Source organism: Drosophila melanogaster, chromosome 3R (assembly GCF_000001215.4).
Source record: "Drosophila melanogaster chromosome 3R".
Lineage (NCBI taxonomy): Eukaryota > Metazoa > Arthropoda > Insecta > Diptera > Drosophilidae > Drosophila > Drosophila melanogaster.
In genome coordinates, this window is record NT_033777.3 from 16,207,379 (window position 1) to 16,228,941 (window position 21,563).

A 21,563-nucleotide genomic window follows, 5' to 3' on the forward strand; every position below is an offset into this window, starting at 1 on the left:
TTTTCAGATTGTATAGTAGCACGGCTATAGAGGTTGGCGGGTTGGAGGTACTGAAGTGGTTGCTGCTGCTGCTGCTGTTGTTGCTATTGCTGATGATGTTGCTGTTGCTGTTGCCGTTGGCGTTGGCCTGGCTGACTGGGCTTGTCGAGGACGTTCGCTAGATGGCTGACTGGGTTGGCCTGGCCGGCTCTTTGGCTCTGCCGTGCTGTGTGCGTTTGCGTGCCAAAAAGCGAGCGATGGCAAAATTCATATGTGCGCCTTATAGTTAAACTATAAACGGCAGCAGCATTCCGGCAACTTGCAATGCTGCCGCGGTCACTGGCAATAGCACTGTTTGCTGTTCAGTGCGAGACTGCGCAAAAGGAGTCGAGCCCCGTGGCCAAAGGATTAAAGTCATCTAGAAGACTAAAAAATTTTGAGTCAAGGGGATCGCAGTGATGCGTGTAGTAAAGTCTTTGCCTAATCATATATCATATATTATCTATTACCTGTTTTTAAATATATAAGTTGCAATATTGTTAAGCAAATACTACACCAAATACCTAATAGCCTTAAAACCTTTACTCATAACATGATTTCTAGACATTATAAAGATTACACTGGTACAACTGTAATCGCTTTAAAGAAGCAGTTCGAAACCCTCAGCATTTAACCCCCAGAACTCGGAACCATCCAATTCCAGCAAGTTGGGCAATTTTAACCCCACGAACAGCACCAATCGAGTCACCGCCTCGAACTGCATCGCGAGCTGACTGCGCACAAAATTTAACCAGAAAATTTAACAGAGCAGCAGAAACTGAGACCCCAAAACCGAACGAATGGCTCGCATTAAAGTTTATTTCGAAACCGAGTCGCAGGCAGAGCAGAAAGCAGCGCGCTGAAAGGAAAAGAAAAAGAAAACGAACGAACGAACAACAAAAAAAATCCAAGTAAAATTACGACAAGGCAAAGAGCCAGAGCAGTGGGCTGTGGGAATGGGTATGCGGATGGGGATATGGATGGGGATGGGGATGGGGATGGGGCAGAAGGTTGACGGTGGCTGGGCTGGTTGCTTGGCCAAGTGGATGGGGGGCAGCAACGACGAAACGTCGAAAGAAAACAAGAAACTCCAGCAGCAGTGGCCCAAGGGGATGGGGCAGGGGGAGAAGGTAGGGGGAATGGTGAGTTGAATGGGAAGGCAGCCGCCACACAAAGTGCCGGTGTATGCGTGTGTATCTGTGTGCGGTGGGGCGAAGGTGAAACATGCGATGGCGTTGGTTGGCCTGGCCTGGCTCGGTACGGTTCGGTTTGGCTTGGATAGCTTGGCTGGCTTGGATAGCTTGGCTGGTCTGGCTCCGTACCACAGGCAAGACGGCGTCGCTGATGGAAAATAAGAAGAGGAAAATAGTCATATATATAACCAGCAAATGAACGAACCAACGAACCAGCTGAATGAAAGCGGCAGCAACAACAACTGCGAGGACGTCGCTGGCGACTCTTGCAACTGCAACCAGCGGCAGCAGCAACATCAGCCATCACCAGGCACCGGACCTGGCCAAGAACGAGAATTCCAAGTGCTGGTCATCACGCCGAAATGGGCATGCCCTTGCCAACCGATCGATACTATTTTTGTATGCCATAGAAACCCTACATTAGACCAAAATAAAAAATGTTTGAATGATCTAGGATATTTGTAGAAATAAAGTATTTAAAGTATAAAAATTTAATCAAAGAAATTTAGAAACATTTTTCCAATACCAAATCAAATAGAAATAATATACATATAATTCTACAATAAATAAATTTATTTGTTTCACGCATTTAAAAATAAATATAAAAATCTAATCATGCAAATTTCCAAGAAATGCATGCTATTTTAAAAACGCGTTTATAATACGAAAACAGTGACCAAACGGAAGTCCCCAAAATTAAAGATTAAATATTAAGACCTACACAGAAGTACGATGTATTACGCATACCCACCGAATCCCCAGGGTATTCCAAACGAAAGAACAGAATATCGCCAGAGCCAGAGCCATAGCCAGAGTCATAGTCGAAGTCGTAGTCATTGGCAAAGGCGACGCTGTCGTCATTGCCGCACCGACTACTCTGAGGTCTCAGCACACACAGAGACCGGACCGAAAACGAGAATGAGACCGGGACCGAGACCGAGAACCCAGAGTTACCAGCAAGCAGCAAGCAGCAGCCAGCGAGCGGCGATGAACAACGACAAGCAACCGTCCAACCGACCAACCAACCAACCGACCGACCGACCGACCCGACCCAACATTAAAGTTAAAGTAAAGTTGGAATTTGTGCCTTAACCAGCGCTCTGTCCTCCCCAAGTCCCCCAACCCATAGCACTCCCTACCTAACGTCCTTCCTTCCCCCATGCCGCCTTTTGTAATCAGAATAAACGAAAATTCGCTTAAGCCGTGCACCGTGGAGCAGGGATCCGTTAAATTAAGATCTTTTCAACTTATTTAACAATTATTCCGTTTAATAACAATACTATAGGGTTGTTAATATCTATATTTTTATATGGTTCATAGGAACTATAACTACATTTAGTCTACACGTTTACATAATGATACATTTTTCATTTTATTATGTTTTTAATATTTGTAAATAGGTAAAACCTTATTATATAATCAATAATATATATGTATATATTTTTGGCGCTCATTTCCTGATATTTGCATAACCTTTGCTAGTCATAATCCTGAAATAGTAACTCTTAGTTTCGACTTGCTGACCGCATCTTAGCCTCAATTTGTTGGCATTCTTTTTAACCGAAAACCACATCGTCCCACTGTCCCCTCTTTTGGAGGCAGGATGTGGGGCCTGGGCGGTCGCTTGGAGTGGAGCTGGTGCTGAGGGCAGAGGCAAAACGCAAATGTCAAGACAAACGAACGAAAGAGCGAACGCAACGAAACGAACCGGGCCGGACCGAAATGGAGCGCCAAGGAGTGGGCGGTGGGCGACCCAAGAGTACTGGGAGATTCAGCTGGAATTGAGGCGATGGTTCGGTGCCGGGCAGCAATCGAGTGTGCGGAGACCTAAAATATTCCCCTCACACCTGCTCCGTCCTTCGGCTAACACCATTCATTCTGCTGCGATAAAGGAAATACCACACCACTGTGACAACACATTTGCCGCTGCAGTGCCGCCGAACCAGCCAACCCAGCACAGCGCCTCCTGCCCCAAGATCGAACGCACTGTCTTCGCATCTCGTTCTGCTATCCTGAGCCTCAAGCTAGAACCTGCCAATCTACAACGGCAAAAAAATTCACCAGTCATGTATTTTACCAAATGTATGAAATGAAAGAATGCTCGATCTAAAACTTCAATTATAAAAGATTTGGAAAAAAAGGGTTTTTAAATTTTCGTCTAACCATCTTTTGGAGGATTAATAAGATCTGTTCATCTGATAAATCGGGATATTATCTATCTATCTTATCTAAGCTATACGTTTATTAAGGTATTGCATTAACTCGTAATATTCGTACCTTTTTTTTTCCTAAGAATGATCTAACTATATCATAACTAAGCTAATCTAACTAATCTAAATTGAGCCTGGTTTAAAATTCAACCTCGTCTTTAGGTCCTATGTCTTAAGGACAAGGAACGTAAATCTAAATTTAAATTGCCTATTTTCTTGAAATCAAGTTAAAATCAATATATTTAAGCATAACTATGCACTTATTATTTAAAGTGTATCATTAATTAATAGTATCGTTTTCAAATAGTGAATAGAATACATAATTAATATTTTGATGGTACTTGAATTCAATTTTTAAATTCAGTTTTCAGTGCATAGCTTTATTATTGCCGCTTCGATCCCATTTGCGACTTTAGGCTCTTCTCGTGCCTTACACACAAGCCCAGCTTGAGTTCGAGATTCGAACTTCAGGCTCCGCCTGGCTGAGCGCGACTCCGGTTCTGGTTCTCAGCCAGCACATGGCCAACGACGACGATGACGACGGTGACGACCACTTGCCATTTGCGCAACGCCACCAAAAATAACCAAACCAAACGAAACCAGCGGCGGCAATAACAACCAACTCACTCGCACACACAACTTGAAGCATCGATCCGCTGTGGAGGACAGAAATAGTAGCGGACTCAGCTTTTGCGGAAAAGCGAGTGGGTGGTTCTGGGGCAGAGAAATGGGTGGGCGGGCAGGAATGGAATGGAAAGATAGAGAGTGCTCTCTATCGATTGCTCCAAATTTAAGATGGGTCAATTAAAAATGAAGGCGGCATTAGTTTAGGATATAGAGCAAGCACCATAAATACATGTCAAATACCAATTTAAGAAGGATAAGGAGCGCGATCAAATCTTGGCTGTGAATGTTGGAAATTTCTGCAGTCACCAAACCGATTTTAAGCATCTTTAGATTAGTGTAATCATATGTAATATAATAAGATTATCTTAATAATTTTTTAGGAAAAATTAGTTACTTATTTAAATATTATTTTTGTTTAAGACCCCAGCATATTAATTTTCTCCTTCTTGATTTTATCAATTGCATTAAAACTTTAACTTAAATTAAATCTTATCTGAATAACCTTATATTTCACTCACATTGATTTCTTTCAGGATCCAAAATATTTAAATTAAACAATGGATCATTCTTTTATTTAATATACCATTGCATTAAGATCGTAAATTGGGAGATAACTCAAGGTAATAACTGAAGTCTTCTGACTGTTTGATTTTATTTGATTGCAACTATGCACTTTAATCGATTACAAAATCGATAAATCATCGAAGTACTACCATGAATTACAGTTAAATCCAATATGTGTACGAGCGTTGTGTGCTTGGGAGTATGTGCCCCACTTAGGTTCGCCTCAATGGGGCCTAGCCCCTTCGACTGGCTGTTGTTGTTTTCGTTGGTGTTGAACCAATGCCAAGTCAACTGCGTGTAGTACTGCCATGAGATATTTTTTTGGGACGTTCCCAGAGTTCAGGCTCGGTACGGTACGGTTTGGTTCGTCACTCGGCAAGCAAACAACGCAGCGCGAAAAAATTCCATTTTATGTTCAGTTTTTTCATCCGAAAGAGAAACAGCCGATAAAAACCTGAAAGTGTTGGCAATGCGTCATGCGATGCGATGTGATGCCCTCTTTCCAGCAGCAAACTTGAGCCGATGGCTCAATCAAGACTGCGCAGGCTGCGATCCTTGGGGAGCGTTTTTGCGCCGCCGTCGAAATCCTCCAGAAGGGACCAAGCCTTGAGCAGGATTTCGAGCCGTTGGCGCACACAGATATTTTCCCCTCAAACCAATCTCGACCACGCCACCCACTTTTAGCCCATCATCTACGCTTCACCATCAACGCCGCCACCACCACCACCACCACCCACTACTCGCCTCATTCATTTAGTTTTCGTACAGCCAAAGCAACAATAGTTCCTGGGGGTCGGGGGATAACGGGACAGCAGTCCTTGCTGTTAGGTAGATTGTGCCCTGCCCACAGTCCTCGTCTTCCTCCGCCGCTCAGGCGAATGCATAAAAAGCCAGGGGAGATTATAGAGGGTGACCCTTTCGAGTACAGCTCCTTTACAGTTTATCCAGAATCGTTCGAAGGCACTTATATTTTGCGCCCGCTCAGTAAAAAAGCAGCTTGACGACTGATAATTAAAGTAGAAATGATATATTTGGATCGATCAGTACTTAATCGGCAACAAATATTAAAAAAAAAAACACCTACATTCAACTTAGGTCTTTTGTATCTCTGTGTGATTCAAAGTCATTCAAAAAGAATAAGAATATAATTTTATATATCCGATGAATAAGAGAAAAATAACACGTTGGTTTTAAATGATTCCGTGTAATTTAAATGTTTAAATTTGGCCCGAATGCTTTAAATTATCCTAGAAAGAATCACCCTGTTTAGCGGCACACATTTCAGGCCGGTTCGGCTGTCAGTCGGTCGCTCACTTTGCTATTCAACGGCCCGGGGCAGGGGCGGGTAAATGGGGAAAGGACGGGCGCAAGGCGCACGGCTAAGGGTGAATGCCAGTCGCTTGTCCTCCCACAGCCAGCCTCCCCGGCCTCCCCTCCTTCTCATTTGTTTGTCACAATAGGGCAAAAGTTTCACTGTAACCGTTATGCGACCCACAGACACCACCGCCCGTCCAACGAGCCCGCCTGCCCGCCCTGCCTCCCCCAGCTGGTAGAGAGCCAGAGCCAAAGCCCAAATGTCTGACAGGCAAGAGCAACGCAACGCAATGCCACCAACCACCCACTGTTCCCTACACTCTATACGCCGCCCTTGCCATGCCATGCCATCCACCCACCCACCAGAGCCATCACCACGGCCACCCAATCAAGCCGGCCACCCACCACGTCAGGCAGCCGCACCATCGACCCACCACCCATCATCCACCCACCTCCACCGCACGGGCTACGTTGTCGGCATAACGAACGCCAGCACAGGATGGGAATAGCCGAAAAGGATTATGCCCTTGGTGGCAGAGGGAATAGCAGTACTAGAAAAACAAAGGGATACGAAATATCGGTAATAGATAAAAAAATTATATGAAATATTTTTTAAAACTATAATGTAAGTTATTAACTCCTAGATTCTGTTATATTAAAATATTTAGTTTGATATAAAAGTAAATTTCATAAATGACATTAAAAAAATGCCTTAAAATATAATGTTTTAAACTTCTTTCCTAATTATTTATAGGCGATCCTTAGTTTTTGCATCCCAACTAAATCTATTACGGATCGCTTTGGAACTCTTTGGTGATTTCATGGTTATAGGGTAAATGAAACTTGCTCTGAAATTCGATGGGTTGCACATATACACCGCCATTTACACATACACACCCGGTAAGCATACACACACACAGCAACAAACAGCGACAAAGCATTAAGCTTTCATGTGAGTGTGTTTGTAGCCGTGAGCGTGCCTGTGTGTGTTCGAAACTTTTATTGTCAGCACAAACAGACACAAACTCACACACACACACACACACTAGCCCATACACATACACAGAGAGCCATGCTTGAGCGAAGGATAAAATGCTGCAAATTCACGGCAACAACAAGGAGAGCAGCAGCAGCAGTCTGAACGTGGCCCACGGTACGTATACGTATCCATCAGATAGAAAAGGCATCGAGCAGCCGCATGCTGAAATAATGAAGCAGCAAGGACTCGACTCGACTCAGCACAAGGCAAGGCAAGGCAAGGCATGGCATGGCAAGGAAAGGCACTGATGGCAAGGATGGCAACGATGGCAGGCAAGGATACGAGGATAGCCAGGCAGAGGAAGACTTGGCCAGAATGAAAACGAAAATGGAAAATGTGTACGGGTCTGTCTCGCAGTTGCCGCGTGTATATGTGTGCGGCTCTGTGAAAGGACGACAAGGATATTGCGCACGAGGACAGGATGGCTGCCTGACTGCCTTGCCTTACCATTCCGTTCCTTGCCTCGCCTTGGTGTTGATGATGATTACAGAGATGCGCAGAGATAGAAGCGAGCTGAACTGAAGCTGAATCTGAGGATGTGTCCACACTGAGAGAAATGCAGCAACTAGCCGTCGGATATTTTCGCATACATTATTTTTATTTCGTCGAGAACTATATGATCTTTAATTAAATGAAATTATAGAAATTAGTAAAAGATGTGGTTTATGTTAAGTACATTACTTTTGAAGAGGATTTTAATTTGAAAGGATTAATAGATTGCTCAAAAAAGTAAAACTCCTGAACTATACAATTTAGATTTTCATATTAAAACACTAATATCGATCACGGAACAAGAAATTTTACTGATTTAATAAGCAATCAGAAGATATTTATGCGCATCCGGGGAATACTGACTGAGCGCGCCAAAAAGTAGGCAATGATATGCTAAAAAGGATAAATTCAAAATAAAATGGGATAATTTTAATTGTTAACTATTAGAGACCAAATATTTGATATACTTTTTGTTTAGTGCAAACCAGCAGAAGAAGAGCTACGTCCTTTGCTTCGTTCGTTTCATTTCGAAGCGAATTTCTTGTTGTTGCCGAGCCAAAGTCTAACACGCCAAGAATCCACATTGTTTTTGTTGTTGCCGTTGGTGTTGTCGTAATGCTTCTCCATTCCCGCCCCGCCCATATCCTGGCCTCCTTGTTTTTATACAAACAGTGGAGCAGTGGAGGAGCAGCAGCAGCAGCAGAAGAAGTGGAAGCCCAACAGCGGGGCAGAGGCGGTCGGTGGAAGGAATTGATGTTAGGTCGAGCTGGGATGGGGCCAAGGAAAGGACTTGGGGTTGCAGGACTCGTGCTGGTAGCAGCACAGAGCCCGAAAATATATTCCACTAGAATTGTTTATTAAATTTCTGGCATTTAAGCTAGAGCTGTTGTTTGGAATTGGGAAAACCGACGCTCTAGACAAAGCAAAGCACAAGAACAAAATCAAAATGCAATCTAGCAGAATGAAAGAGCATTATATTTTTAATGAGGGGTCAGGATAATAGTGATCCTGAAGGAGTGCCGGATAGTTGTGTGTTGATGCGTGGATAATAACCAAACAGATCCTCAAAACAAAAGAGTTCACAGGAGTCAGCTAAAATCTACATATTTGTACTAAAAAATACAAGAAGAACAATTTATCTACTTAATTAAGTAACTGCAATTCTGACTATATTAAATTAAAATGATTAATAAATCCATCCATCCAGCAACCATCGCATTCGTTACTAAACAAAACAACTGTTCAGTCTTTGATCTTATTTCCTATAACGTATCTTGTGCCCTTGAAAAACAATAACGAGGATTACACGTTTTATAATGCCAACAGCTGTGTCGCAGATCGGATAAGAGACGATAAGTATCACGCTATACTCCCTGCTGACACTTCATTTTCAAAACCAACCCCTTGCGCACTGTGATGAGTGTTTAATGATATTGCGAAAATTGTTAAGGAGGTAAGGCTTTCAGTTAGCTAAATCAATGTTGCAAGAAAGCCATGGCTTAAACATAAAATTAACCTATAGATTTTGTTTAACTATTTGTTTTCCATATTTAGCTATTTATGTTATTTAGCGAACTATATACGCATTTAAAACGTGTGTTGGTGCATCCGTCACACCCCTTTTCTCGCCCGCATAACAATATTTATTGCCGAATTGCAGCAAGTAAACATTCGGTAACATGACCCACTAATTGGTTTGCGCAGAAAGCGACGAAATGACTTGACCTGGTAAAAGTTTTCGGGGCTCGCAGGCAGCAGGTGAGATGCGATGACACCTCGAAGGCAATGATGGCTTAACGCCCGTCCACCCGCTGCCCGCAACACCGCTCACCCTGCCACCACCCACCGCCCACCTGACATCGCCCGCTGTGCGAAAGGTCAGCCAAGGCAACCGCAGGTTGCGGTGCAATTTGGCCGAGAACCAGCCGTGTCCTGCTGCTGTTTCTGTTCCTGCTGCTACTGCTGCTGTTGCCGCCTCCTTGTTGGCGGCTGTCTGTGGCCCCGTGCGTGTATGCATGTGACCCAAATACATACTAACAAACAGTACACACACACACGCACACATGTACAGCAGCACCAACACACAATGGCTGTTCATTCATATAAGCCAAACACTTGGCCTGCCACATGTCAAAGTGCGTCGAGGAGTTATGCAAATGCATGAAGTGTAGGAGTTCGTGTCGGTTTCCCCTTTAGACCCCCCGCACCCGGTGGTGCATCAGCACCTCGCCATCATAAACCGCCTCTCCTTCCGCTGCATCACTTTCACGTCCTTCCCGGGGATCCTAACCCCAACCACCCCCCCACACGTAATTCCTTCTGGTCTGAGTCTGGCAAACCGCAGCAACAGAGGACAACAATGCCTGAGCGAGACTGCAGACGGTGACGACTCCTTGCGGCGCTTAATCAGCGGGTGGAGATGGGAAAGTCCTTCACCCCACATATCGCCACTGTAGACTGAAAAAAACGACCCGAAAGCATATGAAAATATACCTGATATATACCTGTATATAGCATTGTGTTTAGTCTACCATATTATAGCTATAAACTTGGTTTTCACTATACGTTAGCAAGATTGTGATATCAGCAGAGAATATTTACTGTTTATTTAACAGCAGTACGGACAAGATCTCTGCAATTGACGCATAAATTTGAATTTTAATTAATACTAAAACAATTTAACCCCTTGAAACTTACTGTTCAAATTTGCAGTGATATACAATTTGGTAGCTTTGGGGTTTAAATAATCCTTTTGTAGCAGTGTTTATTTGCCGAATAAATTATGGTGAAATTGGCAAATATTTGGCAAGCTTTAAGGATGCAGTTTAAAATTAATAAAATACGGGAATATTTATTAGTTAAATTGTAACATATATTATTTTAACTGGGCTTTTTCCTTTGTGTAAGTCCCCGGATCCCCTTTCAAGCGAAAGTTTCTTTTGCCGCTGCTCCTTGGCAGGCAGCAATTTCGGTTTTTATTATTTATTTTTTTTTTTTGCGCCGCCGTGAAAAGTGAAAAACTTTAGCCAACCCCTTTAAGCGTCGCCGTCGACGGTCGCAGAGCAGCGCAGCGGCAGAGACGTCGACGCCGACGTCAAGCATCGAAGGCAGAGCGTATTTTCAATTTATGGTTTTGTATGCAGACTCAGACTCCGGCGAAGCCAAACTCACCCATAGGATACATACATATCTACACATGTTCGTGTGTGCATATGTGGCAATGCACCGACAAAAGGAGGTGGTGGGTGGCTGGTTGGTGGTGGCTTGAGGTTGGGTGATGCGTCGTCTGCCGCAGAATCTCCGGCTGTTGTTGCCGCTCGGTGCGTTTGCTTTTAATACATTTTTCCAGCTGTTTGGCGCTGCTAAGCTAAACCTTCTATGTCTGGTTCTGCCTTTTCGAGGGTGTTGAGTTAGGTGGGTGGAGAAGTGGCGCCAAGGGCTGGAGGGGATGGTGCCAAGGGGGGGCCAGCGCAGGGGCTCGGCACTCGCATGTGAATTATGACAGACTTTTGTTGTCGCTGCAGACGCCTAAAGCCCAGCGCCACCGCCACCTCCGACGCCAGCTTCGCAGTCGCGGTCGACGTCGACGGCGGCGTTTGTTTTGCATTTTTCATGCTCGAAAGCAGCAGACAAGCGGCGACCTTGAACAATTTACTGCCTCACCGACCCCAAACGGCCCGCTCCGCCCCACGACTTGCTGTTGTTGCTCCTCTGGCTGCTTTTTATTTATTTATTTATTTATGGGTGTTGCTGCTGCTGCTGCTGCCGCTTTGTAATGTATGCAAGTGGCAGGAGTATGAAAAGGTGCGACAAGGGGGCAGGCAGAACAACCGGCGAACCTGTCACTCAAAACCATCAACATCAAACCACCAAAAAGCATTCAACAACACACCGCCACAGCCATCCATCCATCTATCATTAGTCAATGTTGCTGTTGCTGTTGCCCCGATGTTGCCGCTGCTTCAGCTGCTGCTGCTACGTCATCAGCGAAAGTGTTACGTTCAATGCTCTTTCGGCCACTTTGACTTTGGCGCTTTCCCAAAACGACAGCGCGAAAAAAAATATCGAGACCCCCGCGAGTAACAAGTGGTTCTGCCCCCCCACCCCCGCCTCACCTTAATGGCCAGAACCGAAATCAGGTTTGCCTTAGTTTCTGCGGCTAAAAAGCCGCAACAAGAATGACGTTAAGTAGAGTTCACCACTTCGGCGGTATTACTAATTAGCGGAGGATATTGTTTTACGAATGTGGAATGTCTATGAAGGTGTATATTTAGAAATCATTATGCTCAGCTAAATGCAATAGATAAAATGGTGTACAAGGATTTAACTGTTAAGTAGCTTTCATTAAAACACAAATCCATGTCGAATTTACTTCCAACGAAGTTGGGCATGCAAATGTAAAGCTAAAAAGTAAATATACATATATACTATATATTTGAAGCATCCAAAGCAAAACGAAATACACAGCGTGTTGATCTCAGCTGCAAGTTAATGATAAATTCTGACATAGAATACACATTATAATAATAGTTCTGTGAACCAACACCTGAAAGTTAGCTTTAAGCCACAACAAAGCCATTGTCGCCAATTGAATTTAAGCTCAAATTCTTTCCGAGCCATCTTATATCTCTATTGTGCCACGGAGCAGCAAAAACACATAGCGTTGTCATGGCAAAACTCACTCGGTTTTGATCCCAGCTCGAATCTTTGGTCAAATCGAGAGACGAAAGCCGAGTGCTTGCCGCAAACATAATGTGCGAGTTCCCTATGCAGCGGTCAGTATTTCATATGCACGTGTCCATGTTCATGTTTATGAGTATCTGTATCTATGTACTGGTGTCCGTAGCCGTATCTGTGTATTTGCATTTGTGTCTGCACACACACGGACACACATAACCGTATGCACAGGAGACTACAGTACGTATACGTAACATGCAACTATTGCATCGCCATGTCCATAGAAAGTGAGGTATGCCGAAATTGTTCGTCCTAATAGTCATCATCGTCCCGCCAGCTCACAACATGTCCCCCCCGGTTCAGACTTGGTCCGGAGTCCGGAGTCCAGAGTCCAGAGTTCTGGACCATCGGTGACCGTTGGCCAAATTCAGAATGGTTGTTGGAGTGGTAGTAACTACCAACCATTGCATCCCCACAGTGCCTTCCATTCAGTTTGGGACTCGAGTTCAGCACACAGACTTCCCCACTCAGAGCCCGCTCAGCTGCCCTGGCAATCAGTGAACTGCTGCCCAAAGCTCTTACTTTTACTATGCGACTATGGCCATGGCTCCATCTCCACCTCCATTTCCGATTCTTCACCAAGCAGGCAAACTTCTTCTCTAACCAAAAGGGCTGTGCTTTGTTGCATTGTTGCTTCATTGTTGTCGCCATGGCAATATATGAATACACTGAACGATGGCTAGGTCCTTGGCAGACTGGCCCACAAAAAGTAATTTTTTTTTTTTTGTGTGTGAATATAATTGAAACGATACCGAAATTATGCCAATGGATTCGGTTTCATCAGAAATCATGACGAAATCATATAGCGTTTTTTTACCTATATTAATCTAAGATACATTCGGATGCAGACATTAATACTGCACGACTACGAGGTATAGTTTTTGTAAATGTAATAGAATTCTGATGATGACCTGAGCTTATATGCTCGCATTATGAACGTGGCAACACTAGTCAAGCCCCACCATGGATCAAACGAAAGAAGATATAAAAAAACCATTCGCGTTAAGGGGGAGCAGATAACGTGAGCATTTCCTTTAGATTGATGACTGAGCACCCACATTCAGAATCGCTAATGAACTGCTCAGCGAAACGTGGCAACTCTGGCTAAGCTCTGCACAGAAGTTCGCGAGACTAGAGACTGCAGTTTCGTCATGAATTTATTCGTTTCCTGGCTGGAGGGGGAAATCCTTTTGTGCTTTTCCAACACTATGCACACTCCAGCACTATGAGTTACACTCTGTTCTAGTACCGCCCCCATCCCGTCCTCCCAGCGACTCCCCTTCATCATTTCCCAGCCCCGTCCCACCATACCCAACTCGGCTTACTGACAGTTCAATTGTGGCGCCGTCGTAGTTGTCGGCATACACAATGCCACACAGAGGCAAACTAGACGAGCGAAATTTATGCGGCTCCAACTCAGCCCAAAAAGCAGCACACACAGCACAGGGTCCAATCCAATCCAAGCCGTAGAACCAGCCAGAACCGGAGCCAGAGCCATAGTCAGAACCCAAGCTAGGAGCCATAGTCGCACCAAAACGAACCGAAATTTGGCCCATTCCCAGTCCCCGAGTGGAGTCTCAGTCCGACTCCGTCCCATTTCGATTCCCACTCCCACTGTGCCCTAGCATCGTGTCACTGCTCATGGAGCGGCAAAGGCAGAGGCAACGGCAACGGCAACGGCAACGGCAACAGCAACCAACCAGCAAAAACAGCACCCAGTTCCATTGCCATTCCCACTCCGAGAACCCAACTCCCATCTCATCCCAATCCCAATCCCATTTTCATTCGCAGTACAAGTACACCCCATTGCCATTTCGTTATTTGTACGGATCGTCGGCGTTGTCGAACCGTCGACCGACGAACCCGCCAACCCGCCAACCCACCAATCCACCCACTCGCCCACTGACTCACTCACTAACCCACTCTACGACTCCCTCCGCCCTCTTTTGGGTGGGTTTTGGTAAGTGTGTGTGTGTGTATGTGTGTGTGTTTGGGTGATGTCGTAGTCAGATAGATTAAATCGATGGAAATGTAGGACTGTATACACACACAAGCACACGCCACACACACACACAGGCGGAGATACAGATACACACAGGGGCAGTCATCTAACGAACGAAACGAATGTTCGTTGTTGTTCTTGCTGATGTTTTTGTTGGCGTTGCTGTTGTTGCTGCGGCAAAATACAACAACGACAACAGCAACAACAAGGGCAGGCAACGCATCACAGCAGCAACATCAGAGGCGTCCGCTGCAAAAGGGGGTTTTATTCGCGATAATCTTTTCAGATATGACTTTCAACATTTTACTATTTCTTACTTTTAAAGATTTAAATAAGATATGGAAACATTTTTGTGGGTGTATTATTATTTAGGTTATTGAATGATTTTTTAATATAATATAACCATTAGTTGTTTGATATTCGTTAAAAATTAAAATGAGAAAACTAGAAAATATAAAACATATTATAGGATCATGACAATTATTTATATTATTCAATTTTCTTTGGTTTCTGATTGATTATCATGTCTTACAATAAAAACATTTGCATTTGCTACATCAATGGGGGAGGCAAGGGGCCTTGATCAACTTTTGGGACAGGCAAATATTTCTTAAGGTTATAGAAGACCCTATTCAATAACCAAAACGCCCACGCCCCTGGCTTACCGCATTTTCAGTTTTGTTTGCCTTCATATGCTTACTTATAGATGTGTGTATATGCCCGAGGTGTGTGTGTGTCTCTCTGTGTGTGTTCATATAGATGCATATGTATTTGAGTATATCATACATGTACATAAAGGCCAGCAATTGTATGTGTATGCTGTGGCACATACAGTGAAAGCTCTAACAAATGCTCTTGCACCGGCTCTCAGGTGAAATCCTTTTCCGAGATCCCCCCAATAAATGGCAACCCATCCCACTTGGCTGATATTCCTACGTTGCAGTTTCTTTTTACTTCGCTGAGGGGAAATTCAAACGTAGAAATGAGGGTGACTCTAAGCCAGGGACCACTGTGGCAGAGTGGGGTGGATAAGCCTCGAAAACAAAATCATCAAAGCGAGCACTCAACCCCCAGCTAGCCAGCTGAACGAAAGAAGCGGGCTGCATGGGATGAGATGTGGACACGGCTCTAGTTGGGCATGAGAAGCGCGTAGAAAGGCCTGTGGCAGAAATGAAATATCAATAAATGATTAACATTTCGGGCAATCAAGAGAATTTTATTAGAAACACAGAATTATTAAAGCCTTCCGTAGGCAAAGTCGGTTAAGACTTTAATAATGGAAGTTGAGCAATCGAAAAGGCTTATGGGTGATAAGAGGTACATTCAGTACATCTACTGATCATCATCAAGAGAACCCTATTACTTTCTTTTATAAACTCTTAAAATACGTTTATAATCGTAACGATTTGCCTAGACCGTATAGGTTTACTTATGTATCTCTCTCTCTCTCTCTGCTGATTTATCTGCATATTTCATTAAATTACTGTCTTGATCTATCTATCTTGGCTCTCTACGCAATCTGTGATCAATTGATAAAAGTCATTATACCCCTTGTTTTAATAGATAGTTTTAACTTTCCGGAAATTCCGACTTGCTGCCTATGCGCCCATCTATCTCTACATATCCCATATTCTCCCTGTGCCCCCTATTACGGGGGAACCCCGTAACCCAAGGCAATGCATATTTGAACTTTTTTTTTTTTTTGATAGAGCAGACAAAGCCATCGGCGACTGATGAAGCGCCCCTTCCCCTGTTTCTGCTCCTGCCTCTGTCACTTCAGGCTGAGTCCCCTTAGACTGAAGCTTCGACTGAGACAGACCACAGACTCCGTCTTCGACCTTTCGTAGACAAAGCAGAGCCGCAACTGGCGGCAATAACCACGCGACAAGAACGGCGCTCGTCGACGGTGACGCTGTCGCTGCTGAGACTCGTTAATGTTGCTGATACCATGGCCATAGCCATAGCCATAGCCATAGGTTGCCAGTTGCGAGTTGGTGTGGCCGTTGCTGTTGCTGTTGTTGCCGCATTGGATTCTGTTCCTCTGTTCCTGCTGGTGCTTCTGCTTCTGCCGCTGCCACTGCCACTGCGATGTTGTAAAAGTTTTGCGCACAAATCAGCAGCACAGCCAAAGGATACGCAAAGTGGATGAATAACAGCGGCAACAACATCACCACACTGAGCGATCAAACATTCAAACGGAAATGTATTTGCTTAAATGGAACACATTATTATTAAACATAAGCATGATTGAGAAAATAATTACATAGAAATACGCCTTTTAAATATTTCTAAAATAAAACAAAAATGTTTAAAACATATATTTTTGGATTGTTTGTACAGATATTATATTCATCTTTAGAATTTCCTGAGAAACGTAGAGCTAAGGATTTAAGCTCTTGTTTTCCATACTATTTACAGCAATATACATGGAGTTTTTTATGAAGTTTCTAGAAATTATATTTGTTTTCAGTGAAAATGGCATTTTCAGCGATTGGCGCTCGAAGGCGAACAATGAATGCCACAGCCGCCAGAGTGGCCAGCATCGTTAAAGCTTTAACCGACTCCCCTTTCTGCTAGCCTCCCATTACCACGGCGCTGTCCCCTCTTTCAAATCCCCACAAAAAAAAACCCCTTTTGCCAATTTCGAGGCTGCGCTGCGTCGCACAAATTTCAATGCGCTCTTGCCTCGAAACGGTGGAAAATGCGCGTCCGTTGTTAGTCGGAAAACGTCGTCATCCGTCGACGGTTGTTTTGGCTGCCTTTGGACCAGGAGTTTTCCGCCAGCAGAGGCAGCGACAGAAGCAGAGGCAGCGACAAAAGCAGCGACCACGACAGAACTAGAAATCCGGCATTACACTCAACAAAAACTTTTGCTAAACCAATTATTCATGAACTAAAAAAAAGCGTTTGCATAATGTCCTAAATTTATGAACAAGTTTCATATAACTTAGAATATTTCTACCTGATCAATTTTTATCAGAATTTTTAACCATTTTATTATCCATTCTTGTTTAAGTGCGGCTTTAGCTTTTGCCTTGGCAGCAGAAACTTCGGCTCTTCGTTCGGCCTGGCTCTCATAAATGACATAGAGAGAGAGAGAGAGGAAAAGAGGGAGGTGGATGACGGTTGGTAACTGTGGGAGAGCGTGGGCCAAACAAAGAGCCACCCAACTCTCTCCTAAGCACTGGGTGTGCGAGTGTGTGTGTGCAGCGAAGCAAGCAAAGCAATCAGCAGTCAGCGGGGTCGGAGGGTGGGGAATTGCTCTCGTAAGTGTGACTGTGTGTGGGGAAAGAGAGCCTAGCCACCCAAATCGCCCACTTTTATCAGTCAGCAAAAGGTCGTTCGGCACTGTGGTCGCTTCGCTCCGCAGAGCACCTGACTCACTGTCAACTGATAAAAGTCGCCGATATCAGGTGCGACGTTATGCCACCAGCCTTTGCAATCAGAAAAGATGATATGAGCACTTAGGATCGTCTTTGAACTGATTCGAAATAAATTTATTTGATCATCATTTAAAACTACATATATAAGAGATATTAGATAATTCTATGATTTCTTTTAAGGACTTAGTAATTTAGGATCGTTTGTACAAACTTTGCAATTTTATTTACCAAACCCACACGTATACCGATCCTCCGAAAAATGTATTTCTGTTCCGCCTCTTACCAAAGTCATTAATAAGATGATTTTCGCTATATCAATCATACACGCCCTGTTACCCTTGCAGAAACAAAAATATGGAAATATTTGTAGCATTCAGTTTTCATCTTACAAAATCGTCAATAATCTGTTGGAGATCTTTATTTATTTACAAAGCCAAAAAGAGGAAGTTTAGTTAGGCGCTTACGTTGCGTATAAGTTAAAGGAATGGTTGTAAATTCTTCACAAGCTGCAGAAGTTCGATTTCCAGCACAAAAATATCGATCCCCCATTATGAACAAAGATCCAATATTATCGATACATCTGTGTACTTGGCTTCGTGCAGAAACCGTTAGGCGCCAATCACAATTATCGACTTTATGAAAACGAGCAAAGCGGCCAAAGCAAAGCAAAACCCATACGAGCTGAGCTGAAGCAATCCGAATTGAACCGAGCCAAGGCGAGTTGGCTTTGTTTGTTGGTCGGGCCCACTAAAATAGTTCAGGAAATGATGAAAACGTGGAGCTGGGGCGAAGCAGAGAGGGCGGAAGGCATGGTACATTGAAAGCATTGTGGGTCTGAGTTTTGGTATTGGGATTGGAGCCATGGCTTTCGCCCGATTGTGTCCCAGCCTGGTGGCTTTCCACAGAGCAACTGAAAATACGAAAATTCGAGGCGGAAAAGCTGGCAACAACAACGCGCGCATGTGGCAGAGTTGCCAAAGCGCAGAGAGTTTTCCAGGCGCGGCGACGGCAACCCTGGCCACCCGGCTGTCGAGTGTGTTGGCCAGGCCGAAAGCATTCAGTACGAACTCTGCACTTCGCACAACAAGACGCCAAGCGACCAGCGACGACGACGCCAAAGGCGCTCGGCCAAAGCCACAGAGCCCGAGCAAAAACTACGTAAATTTTCCACAGCGATTTTCCCCATTTTTCCCAGTTGAACAACAGCGCCAAAAACAAAAACATCGGACCAGCGGTCTGCATGTGTGTTTGTGCCAGAGCGTGTGTGTTTTGTGTGTGTTATATAGTGAATCGTTCTTGGCCCGACGATCGACTTCCCCATCACCCTCAAACCCGCAAACATGTGGAGCTGGGGCTAAGGAACACCACGGAACCCAAAACAACCAGCGACTCAGAAAAAGGCGCCAAACTTAAATTATTGCCAGCCGAGATTACCTCCTCAAGACTTCGCAGGAAACCATGAAAATGTGGACGGAATCCAATGTGAGTAGATCGTGATAAGGCCTTACTATGGCTCACTCTATAAGTACCGACCTTGATCTTGTCCAATGATATTGGCCATCGATTGGTTATTGTCATCGTGTTTGTTCTAGCTCTAGATGGACTACACTTGAATCTAAATTGAAATGATCAAATTTTGATCAGAAAATACTATTTCAATTTTGGTCCAGCATATAATGTGATATCTGAGCTGAACTTACGACATATAATATCTAATAATGGTATTTTTAAAATGTAAAGTGATCGTTCGTAATTTAAAGCTATGCAATCTAATTATAAGAAAATATACATTTCCTAAAAATATTAGAAATATACCAATGTTTTTAGATTTGATTATCAATCATATGGTTGTATGGTGTCACCTTATTATTAACATTCAGTTTCCCTACATTTATTGGCTTCATTCTTATCACATATGTATGGTTCATTGCGGTGTATGATATGATTGCATTTGAGTACACATGTGAGGTGCATTCGCTATCTTTGTTTTGATTCTTGAGTTTCTTCTATCGGCATTTACGCTTTATGCGCTTGTTTCCTTTGCCGTTTACCGGCGAATCCAATTGAAAAGTCATTTGGCTACGGCCGGGAAATGTTCAATGGATTGGCGTGGGGCGCCACGAGGGGTGAGCATCGGGGGGTCAAGGATGGGTGCCTCCAGCGGAGCAGCACGCACATCCATGTGGGGCATTTGTAGTAGGCACGCACAGCACGCGTCGTCAGCTAGCCATTTGCTCGATTCCCTCGAATCCCCCGATTCTCGATGCCCGATTCCGATTCAGATACGATTTCCATTCCCAAGTTGGGGTCTTTCCCGACAAGCCCCCATCGCAATCGAAGCCAAGTAAACAAAAGCCAACAACATCAAGGTTTTTTCTCCCTCTTTGTTTTCTTTCTTTATTTCTACCGCTTGCAGCAATTAAATGAAAGTTTTTGTGATGATGGATGATGAAAGGGGGGCGGTGGGTGGTGCGGACGTGATGGTGATTGTGGTGGTAGAGGCGTAGAAGCCGGCGAGCAAAACAAAAACGGCAAAAATGTCATACACGTCGAGGGGGTGGCAATCGCATGGGGCGGTGCGGTTGGTTCGGGGCATGTAAAGTGCATTGGCATTTAAGATTCTTTGCAGGCTTCACTTCCAAGTTCCGCAAACAAATAAAAACCGAAGAGGAAATACATTTTTGAAATAAACTTGACCCACAATTGGACAAAGTGTTCGATGCAAGATATGTAGATATGCCGGCTTTGAGAAAAATGTTTGCTACCAGGAATTTGTCAGGTAGCAATTTATTTAAAAATGTTAAGACAAAATAATATTCCCAAACTTTTTAGTTAATAGTTTGTACTTGTGATCAAGCTTGCATATGTATGTACATACGTGCACATTCTTTAATGGGTTTTTGGTAATGTTACAAATGTGTAATGTCAATTTTTTATTTGAGGTGTTTAGGTAAAAGAACGGGTAAATGAGGTATATTTAGCCAAGCCTTGGAAAAGTCTGTTGTTAAAAAGTCAACAAATTCGACCGCTCCACATAAATGATTAACAAGGGCAAAGGTCGTAAAACGGAAAATCAACAATAAATACACGTACCAGTCCCCTCTTACCAATTTACGCACAAACACACACACATACACACCGCAATGGAATCCACTTGTCCTTGACACAGTGACGTACCAAAGTCCGAACGTTGTATAATAATAGCATCATGACTTGCGCTTGTTCCGCTCCTTTCTGGGGGATGGCAGTGGGCGTGGCACCCCGGCAACTCATTTTCATTATCGGTCCCATGCAAATGCCCGTCGCATACCTTAGGTCAGTTTCCGTATCATAAAAAAGCCCGGATACGAAACACATTCACGGGGAGAGGGGCAGCAGCCGGCGGCGGACGAACCCTTTTTTCCGGGCTATAAATACAGGCAAAAATCTCTAACTCGAACCGCAAACATGTGGTGAATGAACAATTGCCGCCATTGGGAATTCGAGTTCTACATTTTATTTTGCGCATTTAAAGAACGGTTTTTGTATTCGTATTTCATTAAAAATATGTTACTTCAAAATTAAAAATATTTAAAACTGATTATATGAGTGGCATAAAATCTTAAAAACTTGTAAACTTTTATGCACTGTGCATAAAATTCTGTTATTAATATGTTTTAATGCAATTTCAACATTATCGTTAACATCATCGTTTGCACATATGTAGATGTTTTAAAACCACATTCGCATTATTAACGCGGAGTAATGAACTTCTGTATGTTGAGTGGTATTTTTGCACAATTGATGCGGACAATTCCAATCTAGTGATGTTTGACTGTATAACGGTTTTATGCGTATTTACCATTACGCTTTCAATGGGCAATAATAATGGACAGTGTGCTGCCTCTAGTCTTCTTCTTCCCGCTCTTTGCGGCCATAATTTATTGGCCACTTGTTTCTAAGCGACGGCAGAGCAACCTGCTGTCATGAATGAACGCAGAATGA

The 21,563-nt window shown here is 43.8% G+C and overlaps 1 protein-coding gene and 7 long non-coding RNA genes across 10 annotated transcripts in view; 6 read left to right on the forward strand and 2 right to left on the reverse strand.

Moving 5' to 3' along the window:
- Positions 1-813: 813 nt before the first annotated feature.
- Positions 814-1,557, reverse strand: lncRNA:CR45639 (long non-coding RNA:CR45639). The gene is made up of 2 exons (NR_125174.1): positions 1,425-1,557; positions 814-1,359 (listed from the first exon to the last, which is right to left on the reverse strand). It is a non-coding gene; the product is annotated as a long non-coding RNA:CR45639 (long non-coding RNA).
- Positions 1,295-1,676, forward strand: lncRNA:CR45640 (long non-coding RNA:CR45640). The gene has a single exon (NR_125175.1). It is a non-coding gene; the product is annotated as a long non-coding RNA:CR45640 (long non-coding RNA).
- A 193-nt stretch (positions 1,677-1,869) lies between these two features.
- On the reverse strand, positions 1,870-2,106 carry lncRNA:CR45638 (long non-coding RNA:CR45638). The gene has a single exon (NR_125176.1). It is a non-coding gene; the product is annotated as a long non-coding RNA:CR45638 (long non-coding RNA).
- lncRNA:CR45637 (long non-coding RNA:CR45637) lies at positions 2,047-2,455 on the forward strand. The gene has a single exon (NR_125177.1). It is a non-coding gene; the product is annotated as a long non-coding RNA:CR45637 (long non-coding RNA).
- Positions 2,456-6,109: 3,654 nt separating this feature from the next.
- lncRNA:CR45642 (long non-coding RNA:CR45642) lies at positions 6,110-6,409 on the forward strand. The gene has a single exon (NR_125178.1). It is a non-coding gene; the product is annotated as a long non-coding RNA:CR45642 (long non-coding RNA).
- Positions 6,410-6,899: 490 nt separating this feature from the next.
- On the forward strand, positions 6,900-7,579 carry lncRNA:CR45641 (long non-coding RNA:CR45641). 2 transcript variants are annotated; one of them, NR_125179.1, is made up of 1 exon: positions 6,900-7,579. It is a non-coding gene; the product is annotated as a long non-coding RNA:CR45641 (long non-coding RNA). The 2 variants fall into 2 exon arrangements; NR_125180.1 differs by having other exon boundaries at positions 7,061-7,579.
- Positions 7,580-16,016: 8,437 nt separating this feature from the next.
- On the forward strand, positions 16,017-16,476 carry lncRNA:CR45643 (long non-coding RNA:CR45643). Of its 2 annotated transcripts, none has more exons than NR_125181.1 (1): positions 16,017-16,476. It is a non-coding gene; the product is annotated as a long non-coding RNA:CR45643 (long non-coding RNA). The 2 variants fall into 2 exon arrangements; NR_125182.1 differs by having other exon boundaries at positions 16,222-16,476.
- A 1,796-nt stretch (positions 16,477-18,272) lies between these two features.
- Positions 18,273-21,563, forward strand: part of tara (taranis) — a 34,679-nt gene continuing 31,388 nt past the window's right edge. The window contains exon 1 of the mRNA NM_080255.3: positions 18,273-19,061. Within this exon, the coding sequence (NP_524994.2) occupies positions 19,038-19,061 (24 nt within the window). The 5' untranslated portion in view covers positions 18,273-19,037. The remainder of the gene's footprint in view (positions 19,062-21,563) is intronic.